Raw genomic sequence first — 13,969 nt, forward strand, 5'->3', positions numbered from 1 at the left:
AACTCTCCCCAAGTCATAAATGAACAACAGTACAAACTCCTTGCGGTTGTTAACGGTTAAATGAGATAGTGCACATAGCCCACTCACACCAGAGACTACACTTCATACACACCAGTAAAGGTGAGCTAAGAACAAAAAACCTTCCCAGAATACCTTGCGTTTCACCCCTGCAATAGCCTGCTAAGCTAGGCACCGTTACCATGACGTCACACACGAGGAAATCCAGACCCTGTGCTATTAAATACCTATCCCATGTTGTATAGAAGGTGATTTGAAAGCAGAATTAGAGAAGACTGGATCTGTTGGTTTTATTTGAGGGGCCCAGAGAGGAAACCTGGTGAAGGCCTTGACGTGGCCTGGATGGTGATATCTGGGCTCCAACCTCTCCATCTTCTTTAGCTTTCAATTTGCCCCGAGGAGGGGAAGGGCATTAACTTTATGCACCAGGCACCCTGATGAGGGTTTTAAATAAGAAAATAAATAATAGCTGTTCCCATACAACAGGCATTGGCTATCCCAGTTACCTCATTTTATCCTCATGAAAACCCTATCTGGTGGGTGCTCCTAATGGCCCCCCTTTGCAGAGAAGGAAATGAAGGAACAGGAAGGTAAGGTAACTGGGGCAAGGCCACATGATGGTCAGGGGCAGATTTGGGCCTCCCGCCTCAGGCTAGCTGGTCCTGGTGCCCTTGCTCTTGGTAGCAGGGTCACAGTGGACACAGACGCCTCTGAATTCCTCAGTAGGCCTGTGCCTGGGCTTTCCTTCCCTCCCTTCCTCTCTCCACCCACCCGCGTCCATCATGTGCATTTTCATTAGGCATCTTTGCCTGGTGATCTGTTGATTTGTTATATTAGAATTGCAAACAAATGCTCTCATTTCATCCTTCCATCCTCCCTCCCCTGCCCTCCTGGCATCTGGAATTCAGCATTGATTTTTCTGGTCCCGCTCCACTGCCTGACTGACATTTCTGGTTGATTTCCCCTCAGAGACCTTCAGCTGGCTGGCCAGGCTCCCACTGGGGCCCAGGATGGGATAGCTCATCACCTGGAGAAGCTGAACTGGACTCTTCCCCTCTTTCCCTGTTTGCAGGTGCTCATAACCCCCTAGACTCAGTCCCTGTTATCCAGTTGATGGGTAGGCTCTCCTCAATCCTTCAGGGCTCTCAACTTGGAGGGGAGGGAAGGGGAAGCTGGAGGAAATAGGTAGCCCTGTGAAGTGGGACTAGGGGTAATTTGACTTCTTGTGGACGAGGAAGGGGATTACCCTGGAGCAAAATAGACTGGAAGGTATGAGGAAGATGGGCTCAGTGAAAGAGACTGGAAGGTGACCAGGCTACCATCTTGCAAACAGAGGGGCCCTAATCCCTTAATTCATCAGAAGACTTCATGTAATTATAAGTTTTCTAAAAATGGAAAGTTTTCTAATAAAAAAGTTTTCTAATAATCCTCAGAGGTCATCTAAACCAGTTTTTCTGTCCAGGTCACACAGCATATTTCAAAAAGATAGGCTTTTCTCCTAAGTTTAAGAACCCAAACAAGCACACAGAACCGCCCCCCCCCCTTCCCTCTCTCTCAATGTTCGGTTTATGTCTCTGATAATTATGTTGGATTATGAGGTACTAAATGGAGCTACATTTTCTTCCCTGAACTTCATATTCCCACTGGATACTGCCCAGTGAGTGCTTAAGCTCATATTTTATGGAAGCCACTACTCTTCCAGTAAGATCTGGACCCAGTGCTCCATGAAGTGGTCAGTGATGTTCAGATCAACAGGGTGATCTGGAGCCAATAGTGGTGGGCTGCAGCCAGCTTGTTGCCACCTCAGGAAAGCTAATTATTACATTTTTAGGAATTTTGTGATCTGGTTGTTAAAACAGCGTGAGCTCACCACAATGGGACTATTTACACCACAGAGATTGGCATATGCTATAAGTCAGGGCTTTTTTCCCCCTCTGGAGAACGAGGGGTTTACTGAAGAGGGTGGCCAGTCATATGGTCAGCTTAGACAGAGGCAGAAGGCATAGGAAGGATGGGCAAGGTGGAAGAGATGGAGGGAAGTCAAGGAAACCACATTCTTTGATCTCTTGGAAAGAGCAACCTCTAATCGAACAGCCACACCTCCTCATCTCCTAATCAGGCACAACCTCATTCCCTCAGCACCTATATGTTATTTATCCCCTGAGGAAAACAATCACTGGTCATGTTTTCAGGCCTGGAATGGAAAAAGGTGAAGAGACACAAGGGACTCTGGATTCTGTCATTTCTTAGAAGCCGTAAACTGGAGGTATAAGAACAGCAAAGAACTCTTAACCAGACACTGAATTCTTGATGCACATTTACACATAGCCCAGCCATGGTTCTCTCTAGCTATTCCTTCTATACACATTTATTCTCTCCAACTAACTGATGAGCTCATCAAAGCAGAGATAATACCTTTTATTTCTTAGACATCTTTGATAGTACCTGGTAAGGTACTGAAGACACAAAAGGTAATTCACAAATATTTGGTTTGCTCATTGAATTGCTTTAAATGGAATTGAATTGGTGGCAGACCACTGGCTTATTACCAGAGGTCAAGCTTTACAAATCCCTTTTTTCCAATGAGCTGAAAATCAGCTGCCAGATGGATAGATACTCAGGCATAAGCTTGACCTTAGAACTTCACCTGGGCTTGTGCTTATGGCTCTCTACCTCATTCCCACTTTGTCCAGTTGACTGTTTTCCTTCTCCACAGTTTCCCAGGCTTCTGGCCCCTTATTTGGAGCCATGTGGTTTGATACTGCGAGTCTTAGTTAACCTGGCAACTTGATCCCTGACAATGTTCAATCTTGCACCTGGAGCACCCACAAATAAGGGCAACCCAAAGTCCATCCAGGCCAAGAATTGTTGCCAGGTTCACATTCAATGGGGTTTAGAAGCTAGGAGGAGCCATCTCTTCGAAACTTCTGCCTGATCAGTGTTTCACTGATCCACTTCAATCCACAGTTGATCCACTTCAGGGAAACCAGCGCCCAGGGAAATTACATCCTGTTCTTCATGGTCCCAGCTCTGCTCCTATAAAGGGGTGAGGAGGCAAACACAGCTCCTTCAGAAATCTCTACTTCTCTGTCTCCCCTGTCACATGTGACTGCCTCCACTTGTCATGCTTCTCCATCTTCCCTGACAGCTTCATTTAGAATCAGAAGCAAGCCTCTCTCCATCTGCTGGATGAAAGGCCAAGTTTGCTGAGTGGGGTGCCACTTCTAAGGGGAAGCCTCTTTTCCCAATCTAGTGGCTGAGGTCCAGGCTGCTCCCACAAAAAGATGCCAGTGGGTGTTCACCTTGTAAGGGCCAAGACCTCTCTGAGAATCTTCTCAAAAGTTCTGGAAAATGCTCCTTCATCCATTGTTTTTATGAACAATTTCACAGAGTTCATCATTCTCCAAAAGCCCAGCAGCGGGGGGGTGGGGGGGTGGGGGGGGTGGAGTGCAGGCCAAATGACTCCAGATTAAGGACACCAGATGAAATGCTTCTCAGTCACATCATTGTCCATTTCCTTCCTGGACACTCGCTCCTATTTTGCATCTCAAATCCCTTCCCTCCTCCTGGAAGGAAGAGGACTGTTCCATAGGATCCCTCCACATTACAGATGAACAAATTGGCATCCATAGAGGCCGTGTGCAGGTCCAGGAGGCTGTGGTTCTCTCTGGCACTCAAAGAAGCTTCTACATAATGCTTCTACATCACCAGCTTTCATAGGCCTCAGAAAGCACCCGAGAAAAACCCTGGCCTTCTATGTCTCCTCAGCTAGGGGTACACAGCAAGGTTTCTAAAGGGAAGGGAGTGCTCCTCCTGCAGAGCAGGTGGGTCTTCCCACAAAGGCAGGTAGGACACGTGAGCAGCTCTACGTCTGTCCCAGGATGACATCTGGAGCGCTAATACCCTAAGTGTCTCTGACACACTGACTCCACTGTTAATGGGGCAGCTCTAACTGCCCGGTAATTTCATTACTGTTCTATCAGCAGCAAGTGATCATGTTCACTTCACTCCCCCTCCCCGACTCTTCCATCACCTGGTTGCTGAGGAGTTGTCCTCACAAGGTGGCTGCAGGGACCAGGGATAATTGGGGGACCAGAGAGGCCAGTTCTCCCCTCAGTGCAGCACTGATGGAGCTGAAGGTACCGGCTCAGCCTGCCCCAGAGCCAACAGCCAAGGAGGCAGATATGCTGTCCCCTTGGACTCATGACCTCTCAGCCTCTCAGCTCTCTCTCTGAGATTCCAGGATGATCTCTGCATGTCTGTGAGTAAGGACTCTGTTCCACTCTGGCCTGGGGCTTCTCTGGGAAAGCTGGAAAACCAGAGAGGCCCAGGTGAGTAAGTCTGATCCTAGGTCTCTCACTTCATGGCTCAGGAAGCCAGGCAGGGACCCCATCTTTGGGCACTCTACCACCCAAGGCTTAGAGGCCTCAGAAATGAGATGACTCAAGCCTGAAGAAAATTCTCAGGTTACATTCCCTTCTGTGTCCACATGCTTCAGGTATGGGTGGTACACACCTAAAGGTCCTCATTGCTAACTCAGGGTAGGTCCCGACTCACCAACACCCACCCGCCCCTTGTCTTTTTCTTTTTTTTATTTAAAAAAATTTTTTTTTCAACGTTTATTTATTTTTGGGACAGAGAGAGACAGAGCATGAACGGGGGAGGGGCAGAGAGAGAAGGAGACACAGAATCGGAAACAGGCTCCAGGCTCTGAGCCATCAGCCCAGAGCCTGACACGGGGCTCGAGATCGTGACCTGGCTGAAGTTGGACGCTTAACTGACTGCGCCACCCAGGCGCCCCCCCCCCCCTTGTCTTTTTCAATGGTGAATGTCTAAACCTTCAGGAGACCATGGGCAAGAAAAGCAAGTGAGAGCAGGTGGATGAGGGCTCACCCTTCACGGCTGAGGCCTATCGATGCAGATCTGGAAGTCTTTACCCAGTGAGCAGTCAGGGGACAGCTCGATTCCACTTTCAGGTCCTTCAGGCTCAGCTGTTACTCTGGGCTCCCTTTTCACTGTCCTTCCTTGAGGTCTCTGGGGGTTACCAGGGGAATGGAGCTGGAGGCAGCGGCCATTGTTTTCCCAGTCCACATCACATCCCCCAACAATAACTGATGTGCTGAGCAGCTTAGGAGGTGTTTGTGGCAGAAAGTCTAAAAGGACTGACAGTTCCAGCCCTCAGACAGTTGGGGAAATTTAGAACATGTGGGAATACACATGGAGAGAACAAATATTAAGCAACATAGAAGCCTATTCCCAAATCAAAGTTTCAAAGAGGGCTCTCTTGCACTGATCTCCAGCAAGGAAAAAAAAAAAAAAAAAAACCTTTTTATTTACTTTTTTTTTTTTTTTACAGTTTATTCATTTATTTTGAGAGAAACAGAGATCAGGAGAGGGAAGAGAGAGAATCCCAAGTAGTTTCTGCGCTACCAGCACAGAGCCTGATGTGGGGCTCAATCCCACGAACCACAAGATCATGACCTAAGCTGAAATCAAGAGTCAGACACTTAACTGACTGAGCTACCCAGCCACCCCTGAAAAAAGGCTTATATTTTGTTTGTTTTCTGTGCTTGAGGTGCCCAGTGGGGAGGGAACAGTGGGGCAAGCAATCAAGGTCACATCCTTGTCTGTGGAAAGTTTTCTAAGAGAAGAAGGTAAGGGACAGCATGGTTCCTGGACCCAGGGGGCTCCAGGAAGGGGAGGCCAGGCCAGGCCCTTTTAAGAGAGAGCAAGAATAGGCTCACAGCCTTTAGCTTCCTTAGCAGAACTGACCGAGCACACCAGGCTGGGATCTGCACATGGGCACAGGGATGTGGGGCCCTGCAAATTTATTGTAGCAATGATCTTCCTAGAGATGACAGCCAATGGGCCTCCTTTTCTTAAATCTGTTTCTCTCAGTCTTCAAACTGACATTCTTCCAAAATGAGGCTGAAAGAACCAGATACCAAAACATGGCATCACTCACTGCCCTCTTCCTTTCTGGACATCCCCCTCCCCATTCCAAAAGGCATGCTGGAAGGACACGCACGAGAGTCTTGGCCCTTTCTTCTCATGGAGTTTGTCTCAAGTCTTGCCTTAGCTCTGGGAGTTAGAGTAAAGGCAAGAAGATGTTTTCCTCCCTTGCTTTGACCAGGAGAAGCATCTCCAGAAGAACCTGGAATGCAGTTATCTTTCATCATCTCTCCCAGCAAGGCATTGTGGCACCAGCAGCAAGAGATGGAATAGGCAGGAATAAAAGGCAAGGCTTCTGCCTCCCACTGAAGGACCCCACCCACTGTAACACATTTCGAGGTACTCGGGCCTTCCCAGCCCAGAAAGCTTAGAGCGTGCCCATCTCTCCCAAGCACAAATCAAGCAGGGCTCCAAAGGCAAGGAAAAAGGAAGATGGTCTAACACTGAAAAAAGCAGTGGTGGCCATGAGGTGCTGGACAGTCCAAAAAGATGTGGCACAGGGCAAGTTTCTAGTCCCACGTCCCTCCCGGAAATAGTCATGAGAGGGCACTCACACGTTATGAGGTGTGCGTGAAAGGTGGGAGGCCCAAGCTCCCAGTCCCTGGAACACGATGTTCTGCCCTCTCCCTTCTGTGGGGAAAGACGCTGCGCACGAACAGTTCCATTCCAGCCCAAGCTCTCCGGTCTCCAAAGCCGGGGATGAGGGAAGACATGAACATTAGCACAAGGGATCAGAGGAACAAGTGTCAGCTGGAAGACAGCTCCCAAAATGGTCGGAAATGAAGGCCCTAATTACATTCCTCCATTGGCGATGACCTTGGGTCATCACACACCAGCAATTATTTACTCTGGCAAAGTGATTAGGGAACTGGGGCCAGGGAATTGATGTGTTGGGGTAGAGGCACATGGAGCACAGAAGATGAGGGTAGTGATGGGAAAGATGCTGTTTTTGCATCTGCCTCCTCCTAATTGGGGTCAGTGCTGGCATCAGTGAGGAAGCTTTACACCGTGGCCTACTCTTCATATATGGAGGCCCAAATAGGAAAAAGGGGTAAAAAAAGAGAAAAGGAGAGAAGAATAGGGGCCAAAGGAACAGTTGTCTCTTAACAGGTGAAAATCCTGTGTAAGTCAGGGAAAGGATGGAGAAGTTACAACAAACCTGCCCCCCACCCCTCAATGAAGGCTGAGAAATCAGATCAGGCAGCCAGGACAACAGCAGAGACAGAACAGACTGGAGGAACAGACTGCGGACCCTAAACCAGGACTAATCCTGTGCAGGAGGGCTTCTCCAAGTGTGGTACCTGGACCAGCAGCATCAGCATCTCCTGAGAACTTTCTAGAAATGCAACTTCTCAGGCCCCACCCTGAGTCTGCTGAATCAGAAACCCGGGGGGGTGGTGCCCGGCAATCTGTTTTAACAAGCCCTCCCAGCTGGATCTGGTTCACGTTCAAGTCTGAGAGCCACCCCTGTAGGGAAAAGGGACTCCATCCTTTTTTGTTTCCAGCCTTTGCCCGCATGAGTTTTTTCAAATTTTGTGTTAAAAGTCCCCCTTGAGACCAGGCATTGCTTTCAATGAAAAATAACCATTTCTGCACAGAGGTTTTGTCTTTGACCCACCATCAGCAGAAACGACATTTGAGTGTGGTTCACTCGGAAACAGCAGAATTAGGTCTGCACCACGTACTCAGCATCCGTTGTTTCAGCTCCTTTGTGTGGACAGCGGGTATTTGCCAGTAGCCCATTGGGTTCAGCGTCTGTCACACTTTCCTATATGCAGAAATGGTGGGAGCACCAGTAACATAACTTACAGTAAAGGAAGCAAAGAAGTTTTGAGCATTTCATACACATTATCTCAAGCCTCAACAATAGCCTCATTGCACAGATTTAAATGACTGGATCTACTCCTGAAATCATTGCTTCACTATATGCTAACTAATTTGGATGTAAATTAAAAAAAATAAAATTCAGGGGCGCCTGGTTCAGGGGCGCCTGAGTGGCTCAGTCGGTTGAGTGCCCAACTGCAGCTCAGGTCATGACCTCACAGTTCGTGGGTTCGAGCCCCGTATCAGGCTCTGTGCTGACAGCTCAGAGCCTGGATCATGCTTTGGATTCTGTGTCTCCCTCTCTCTCTGCCCCACCCTTGCTCACACTCTGTCTCTTTCTCTCCCCAAAATAAATAAAACATTTAAAATAAATTAAAAAAAAAAAGACTGGTTCAGGGAGGTGAAGTAATTTGGTCAAGGCCACACAACTACTGTCTTGGATCACAAAGTTCCTGTATGTGCCACTACATTTTGAATAATCCAAAATTATTCAAAGAATAGCCCCCCAAACCACTCCATTTTCTTTGCAGTTAATTTGTAAGCTACCACACCAAAAACTGGCTTATCACTCATGAAGGAGAAAGAGCTAGGGTTCTGTGGGTTGGGGAGGGGGCTCACTGGCTCTAACCCGAAGCCAGCTAGGAAATGGCCCCTACAGAGAGGAGCCAGAGACATCCTTGTTATGCATTGAACTGTGTCCCTAAAATTCATGTGTTGAAATCCTAACCCCAGCTCATAATGTGACTGTATTTGGAAATAGGATCTTTAAAGAGGTAATTAAGTTAAAATGAGGTCATTGAGGTGGCCCTAATCCAATATGGCTGATGTCTTTATAAGAAGAGGTAATTTGGACCCAGAAACACACAGAGGGAAGGCCATGTGAAGACACGGGGAGAAGAAAGCCACCTGCAAATCAACGAGAGAGGCCTCGGAAGGAACCGACCCTGCCTACACCTTGATCTCCTACAGCCTCCAGAACTATGAGACAATAGATACATTTCTGTTTGTCAATAGATACCATTCTGGTCTGTGATGCTTTCTTATGACTGACCTCTTCCTGTCCCCAGTGTGAGCTGTCCACCCTCCCACAGCTCCTGTGGTGCCCCCACAGGGTCTCATTCTAGCCGGCAGCAGAGATTCTGTGCCTCTTGGCCCCGGGCAGGGGCTGGAGATGACAAAGATGCCACCTCCTAGCTGCACTGAGAGCAGGACCTCAGAGACAGGCAGTTCTGAGAGGCAGTCCTGGCTGTCTGCCTTGGGGCCGGCTGCCTCCAGTCTCACATGGGCTCTGTCTGCACACGCATGGCAGGCACCCGCTGCTCCTGCCGTTCCGGTGTTTGCCTCCTTTCTGGCAGGTGCCCAAAGACAGAGCATGAAGCCCCAATGGCTGAGAAAGGAGAACTACAGAGCTGAGACAACACGCAGATTTACAGAGAACAGGTTTACCTTCAGGAAGTGGGAGGGGCATCTGACTCTCAGGATGGCGCAGAGGGAACGAGAGGGAGGCAGGTAGCAGCTGTGTGGCACAGCAGAATCAGCACAGGGAAAAGTGTGCCCTTGTACATACCCCACCCCCCCCACACACACACACAGCGGGGGAATATTTGCATTCAAACCTGGAGACATGGCGATTCTCAGTGCACTAATGCACACACACACCAGATACAGTCTACGTGTCTGGTGGGGAGCACCCATAGTATATCTGCTGAGTAAACGCACCCCTTAGAGAATTCCCGTTTGCATTCTCCACACTCACTCTCTTTCTGGGCTTCAAAATTGTGCATCAAGTATGCAGCTGCACGGAGAGTTATACAACCACAGAAGCCTGCCAGGACATTCCACAGGGCCTGGCAGAGGGGAGGGGAAATGAGGCCCAGAAATTCCACACCCAGTTTCGGGGTGTGGGTGCACGGCTCCAGGTGAGCTGACTAAAAGCTTCCTCTCCCCTGCCCAGACCCGTCCATCACCCCCTCCCCATCTCAGGAGACCAAGGAGGAACACGGGGGGCACGTGGAGTTGCCCAGAGTGTGGGGATCAGACCAGCCTCTGCAGCTCACAGCACAGACCAGAGAAGACAGCCCCCCTCTCCTGCTTCTGTGCCTCATGGGCCTGAAATGGGGCTGACTAGAGGGCAGGAGGGAGACGAAGCCATTTGTATCTAATTATTGTAGCATGATTCGTGGTCCTGGCTTGCTTCTTCTGTGTTCTCTTTCTATAGGGCCAGGAGCTTTCTGTGAGCTCCTATCTCTACCAATTTCCTCGGTAGAGGCTGCAGGTACACAGCAAAAGCCAAAACAACCAGAGGGACTAATCACCGGGTCTGGACAGTGATGGGATTAAATTCAGTGACAAATTTTATTAGGAAGCTCTAACCGTGCCCAGATAAGTGTGTGCGGGAAGATAACAACTCAGCTGTGAGCTGGCTGGCCACCGGGGAGCCCTTAACACACTGAGCCCTTCAATGGGCCAGGAAGGGAGGAGGGGGAGGGCAGGAGGAGTTGATGAATCAATCAGAGACTGAAGGCCAGCCTCTCTCCATTCACACCCAAGCAGCACCCTTAGCCCCCAGCTCCAGCTTCCCTGCAGGGGGAGTGGGGTGGAGGTGGGGAGGGGGGCTTGGGTGGTACTGAGGACCCATATGTTCCCGCCAAGATAACATGCATCATCTTATTGGCCTCACACCCACCCATCTCCATTTATACTTCAATGGTTATGTATTTGGTAAGCCTCATCCTTACCATTTGGATCTTCGAAATTCATTCTGCCAACATTGGACCCTGTCTCCTAAACCACATGAACAAGTAGAATTTGAGCTTTTCTACTATACCTGAGTGGATGCCTTGAATTTTTTAAAACTTTCTATTTTGGAGTAATTTTAGATTTATCGAAGAATTGCAAAGATAATACAGAGAGCTCCTACATATTCTTTACCAGGTTTCCCCTAATGGCAATATCCTGCCTAACCACGGTACAATTCCGAAAACAAAATTAATTAGACTATAAACTTACATTTGGACTTCAACAATTTTTCCACTTATGTCCATTTTCTGTTCCACGATCCAATCTGAGATCCCACATTGCACTTATGGCGTCTTGTATTTTAATGTTTTCTTCTTACCTGCTTAAGAGTCTTTATTATCACTGGAAATAAATTACAATTTGATGGAACAAATCTTGTCTTCTATCCTTTAAATACACTACTCTGGTCCCTTCCATCAACCTTTCCCCATGATGCAATAAAAATCATCAGGAATAGCAGAACAGCTGGGCCATTTTGTGACGTAGGAAGCTGACGTTCCATGAAGACAGGTTCTGTAGATGACATGGTACAAATCAAGAGAGGATGGTATCTCCCCGTACAGTAGGCTTCGTAATGGCTCCGAAGGAGATCCGGGCCCTAATCCCTGGAGCAGGTGCGTTACCTTACATAGCAAGAGAGACTTTACAGATGTGATTAAGTTAAGGATGCTGAGATGGGATAATTATCCTGGATAATGTGGGTGGGTCCTAGATGCAATCACAAGTGTCCTTGTATGAGGGTGGTGGAGGGAGACTTTACTACACAGAGGAGACAGCAAGGCAGAGACAGGGCAGAGAGGGTTTGAAAGATGCTACATTACTGGCCTTAAAGATGGAGGGAGGAGGCGTGAGCCAGTGCAGCTCTAGAAGGTGGAAAAGGAAAGGAAATGGATGTCCCTCCAGAGCCTGTGGACCTCCAGAGCTGCAGGAGAATAAGTTCGTGCTGTCTTAAGCCACCAACTATGTGCTAATCTGTTATAGCCGCCACTTAAAACAGTGGACACTCAATGAACACTTGCTGAACTAGTATGCCAGGTCTATTTCCCTCTGAAATCCACAACGCTGGCCTGTCTGAAAAAAGAAAAGCTCCCCCTCTTCCTGTTATTTTCTGCTGAGGATATCAGCCAGCCTCCCACAACTAAAAAGCCCTTTAAAAACATCTATAGTCTATATTTGGCAGTATCTCCTAAAGCTGAAAGCACGCAACGGCCTCGCAATTTCACTCCTAGGTATGTTCGCAGTAGCAATTTGAATCTGTGGTCTCCAGAAGACATACACAAGAGTATTAAGAATAGCGCCGTTCATAAAAGGCACAGATTGGAAACCATTCAAATGCTCATCAACAATAAAACAGGAGAACAAATTTTAGTAGAGTCACACAACGGAATGCTATACAACCATAAGAATGAACAAACGATACCTACTTCGGTGAGAGGGATCCGTCTCCTAAACATAAAGCAGAGCAAAAGAAATGAGACACAAGAGGGTGTGTGCCGCATGATCCCACTTATGGAAAAACTGGAGAACCTCATCTACGCCGTGAGAAGTCAGGAGGGTGGCCGTCCTTGGGAAGGCGGCAGTAGAAACTCGAAGCGGGCACCGGGGGGTATTCTGGGAACGGGCAACATTCCATTTCTTGACTTGGGTACAGGTTGCAGGTGAAAAGTCACTAAGGTGCACACTTAACGGTGAACACGCTATCCCACGTGAATATGAAAGTTCAGCTCAAAGTTACCCAAGGAACCCAAGGTGGGAAGCAATGCCACCGCCAATCGCATCCACTCATGACGCTTCCCGAAGCAGAGAGCCGGGCTAAATGTCGAACGGGACAAGCACAGCAAACAGGGTCTGCCTGTTACCATAATCACATCTCTAGGGACATGTGAAGCCCTCATTTTCCCTTCACGTCTCTAATGTGGGGACACGGGATGCAATTACAACCCTGAAATATGCAACTTAGTAAGTGTCAATACACACATCTACGTGAGCCCAGGTGAGGCATGTAATTTACACGGCGTGACCAAATCAGAGAGCTCGTCACAGCTGCCGCCTACCTCCTGTCACGCGGCCATGAAGCTTTCGGACCCTCTGGGCTGCCTGTCTGAACAAAGACAGCGACTCGGAGGACAAGTTCTCCTGAGCAGACAGTTTTCTGGGACAGAGCCCATAATTTAAAAACTGCATGAAGAAGCACAGGGTGAGAACTTAAATAACGTTGGCGTTGTTTTCAACACCAATAAGATTTTTTGTTTGGGAAGAGATTTTCCCACCTTCCTTTATTATTTGAAATTCAACCTCTGTGGTCATAATCTATCCTTCAAGAGAAGCTGGGAGCAAATTGAATGGCAGTAAATGTGACATGGGATGATCATATATCCTTGGCCGTACGGAGAAGAACCTGGGACAGGCTGAAAAGCAGTAAGTGGGCTGGAGGAAATTGATTTTGTGAGATTCTTTCAGGGGAAGCACAAAACGGTGTTAGCGACACCCTGAGAAGAAGATGGGTGGAGGTCTAGTCCTGAGGTTTTATGCGGAGCTTATCCTCCTCGGGCATTTTTTTGTTTATTTATTTTTGAGAGGGAGAGAGAGAGACAGAGTGTGAGCGGGGGAGGGGCAGGGAGAGAGGGAGACAGAATCCGAAGCAGGCTCCAGGCTCTGAGCTGTCAGCGGGGCTGGAACTCACGAACGGTGAGATCATGACCAGAGCTGAAGTTAGACGCTTAACCAACTGAGCCACCCAGGCATCACCCCCTTGGGCATTTTCAATTCATATTCCCACACCCCCTGCCCCAATGACATTCGGACCTACGGTCAGCATGTCAGAGAATCTGGGCTTGCTTTAACACCAGACCAGAGGGGAAATCTGTGAGGGGCGAGGGCTGGCAGGCCAGTGTGAATTGACAGTCTCCTCTGCACATAATACCAAGTATCCCAAAACAAAGTAGAAATAATTCATTAAGTTATCTGCTGGTTTCAATGATCTGCCTCACATCTCCTTTCCAGAAGTGCAGACAATTGGGGTTGACCAAACTGTGAAAATGCCTGATTTTCAAATTCACCTTTGTGCAAAGAAGCACGCCCACGCCCTGCCCCTTCTCTTCCCTTCTCCCCTTGGACAAGCACACTTAACACACACGCACCCTGCTAGCCTGTGAGAACATATGTAGTGAAGGGGAACCACATCCAAACAATATTTTATGTTTCCTCAGAAGCGCAGCAAATATACTGGGCTTCGTGCAGGTAGACATTCTCACCTTCTGCTTCTGAAAGTCCAGGTGTGGGAATTACCAGATGGAAGCCAATGGCAAGAACGCTTATGGTCATGGGTGTATTCAGGTACAACATAACAAGAATTCAAATCATAAATTCTCCAAAT

The 13,969-nt window shown here is 48.3% G+C and overlaps 1 protein-coding gene across 5 annotated transcripts in view; it reads right to left on the reverse strand.

The window, feature by feature from the left end:
- Positions 1-13,969, reverse strand: part of PLXNA4 (plexin A4) — a 596,306-nt gene that overhangs the window by 309,542 nt on the left and 272,795 nt on the right. The window contains exon 4 of one of the 5 annotated variants that reach the window (XM_047848904.1): positions 2,381-3,054. The exons of the other annotated variants lie outside the window; for them this stretch is intronic. Coding sequence (XP_047704860.1) covers positions 2,962-3,054 — 93 coding nt within the window. The 3' untranslated portion in view covers positions 2,381-2,961. Of the gene's footprint in view, positions 1-2,380; positions 3,055-13,969 lie in introns of those variants that run through there. 5 annotated transcript variants of the gene reach the window in all.

This window comes from Prionailurus viverrinus, chromosome A2 (genome assembly GCF_022837055.1).
Source record: "Prionailurus viverrinus isolate Anna chromosome A2, UM_Priviv_1.0, whole genome shotgun sequence".
Taxonomy (NCBI): Eukaryota; Metazoa; Chordata; class Mammalia; order Carnivora; family Felidae; genus Prionailurus; species Prionailurus viverrinus.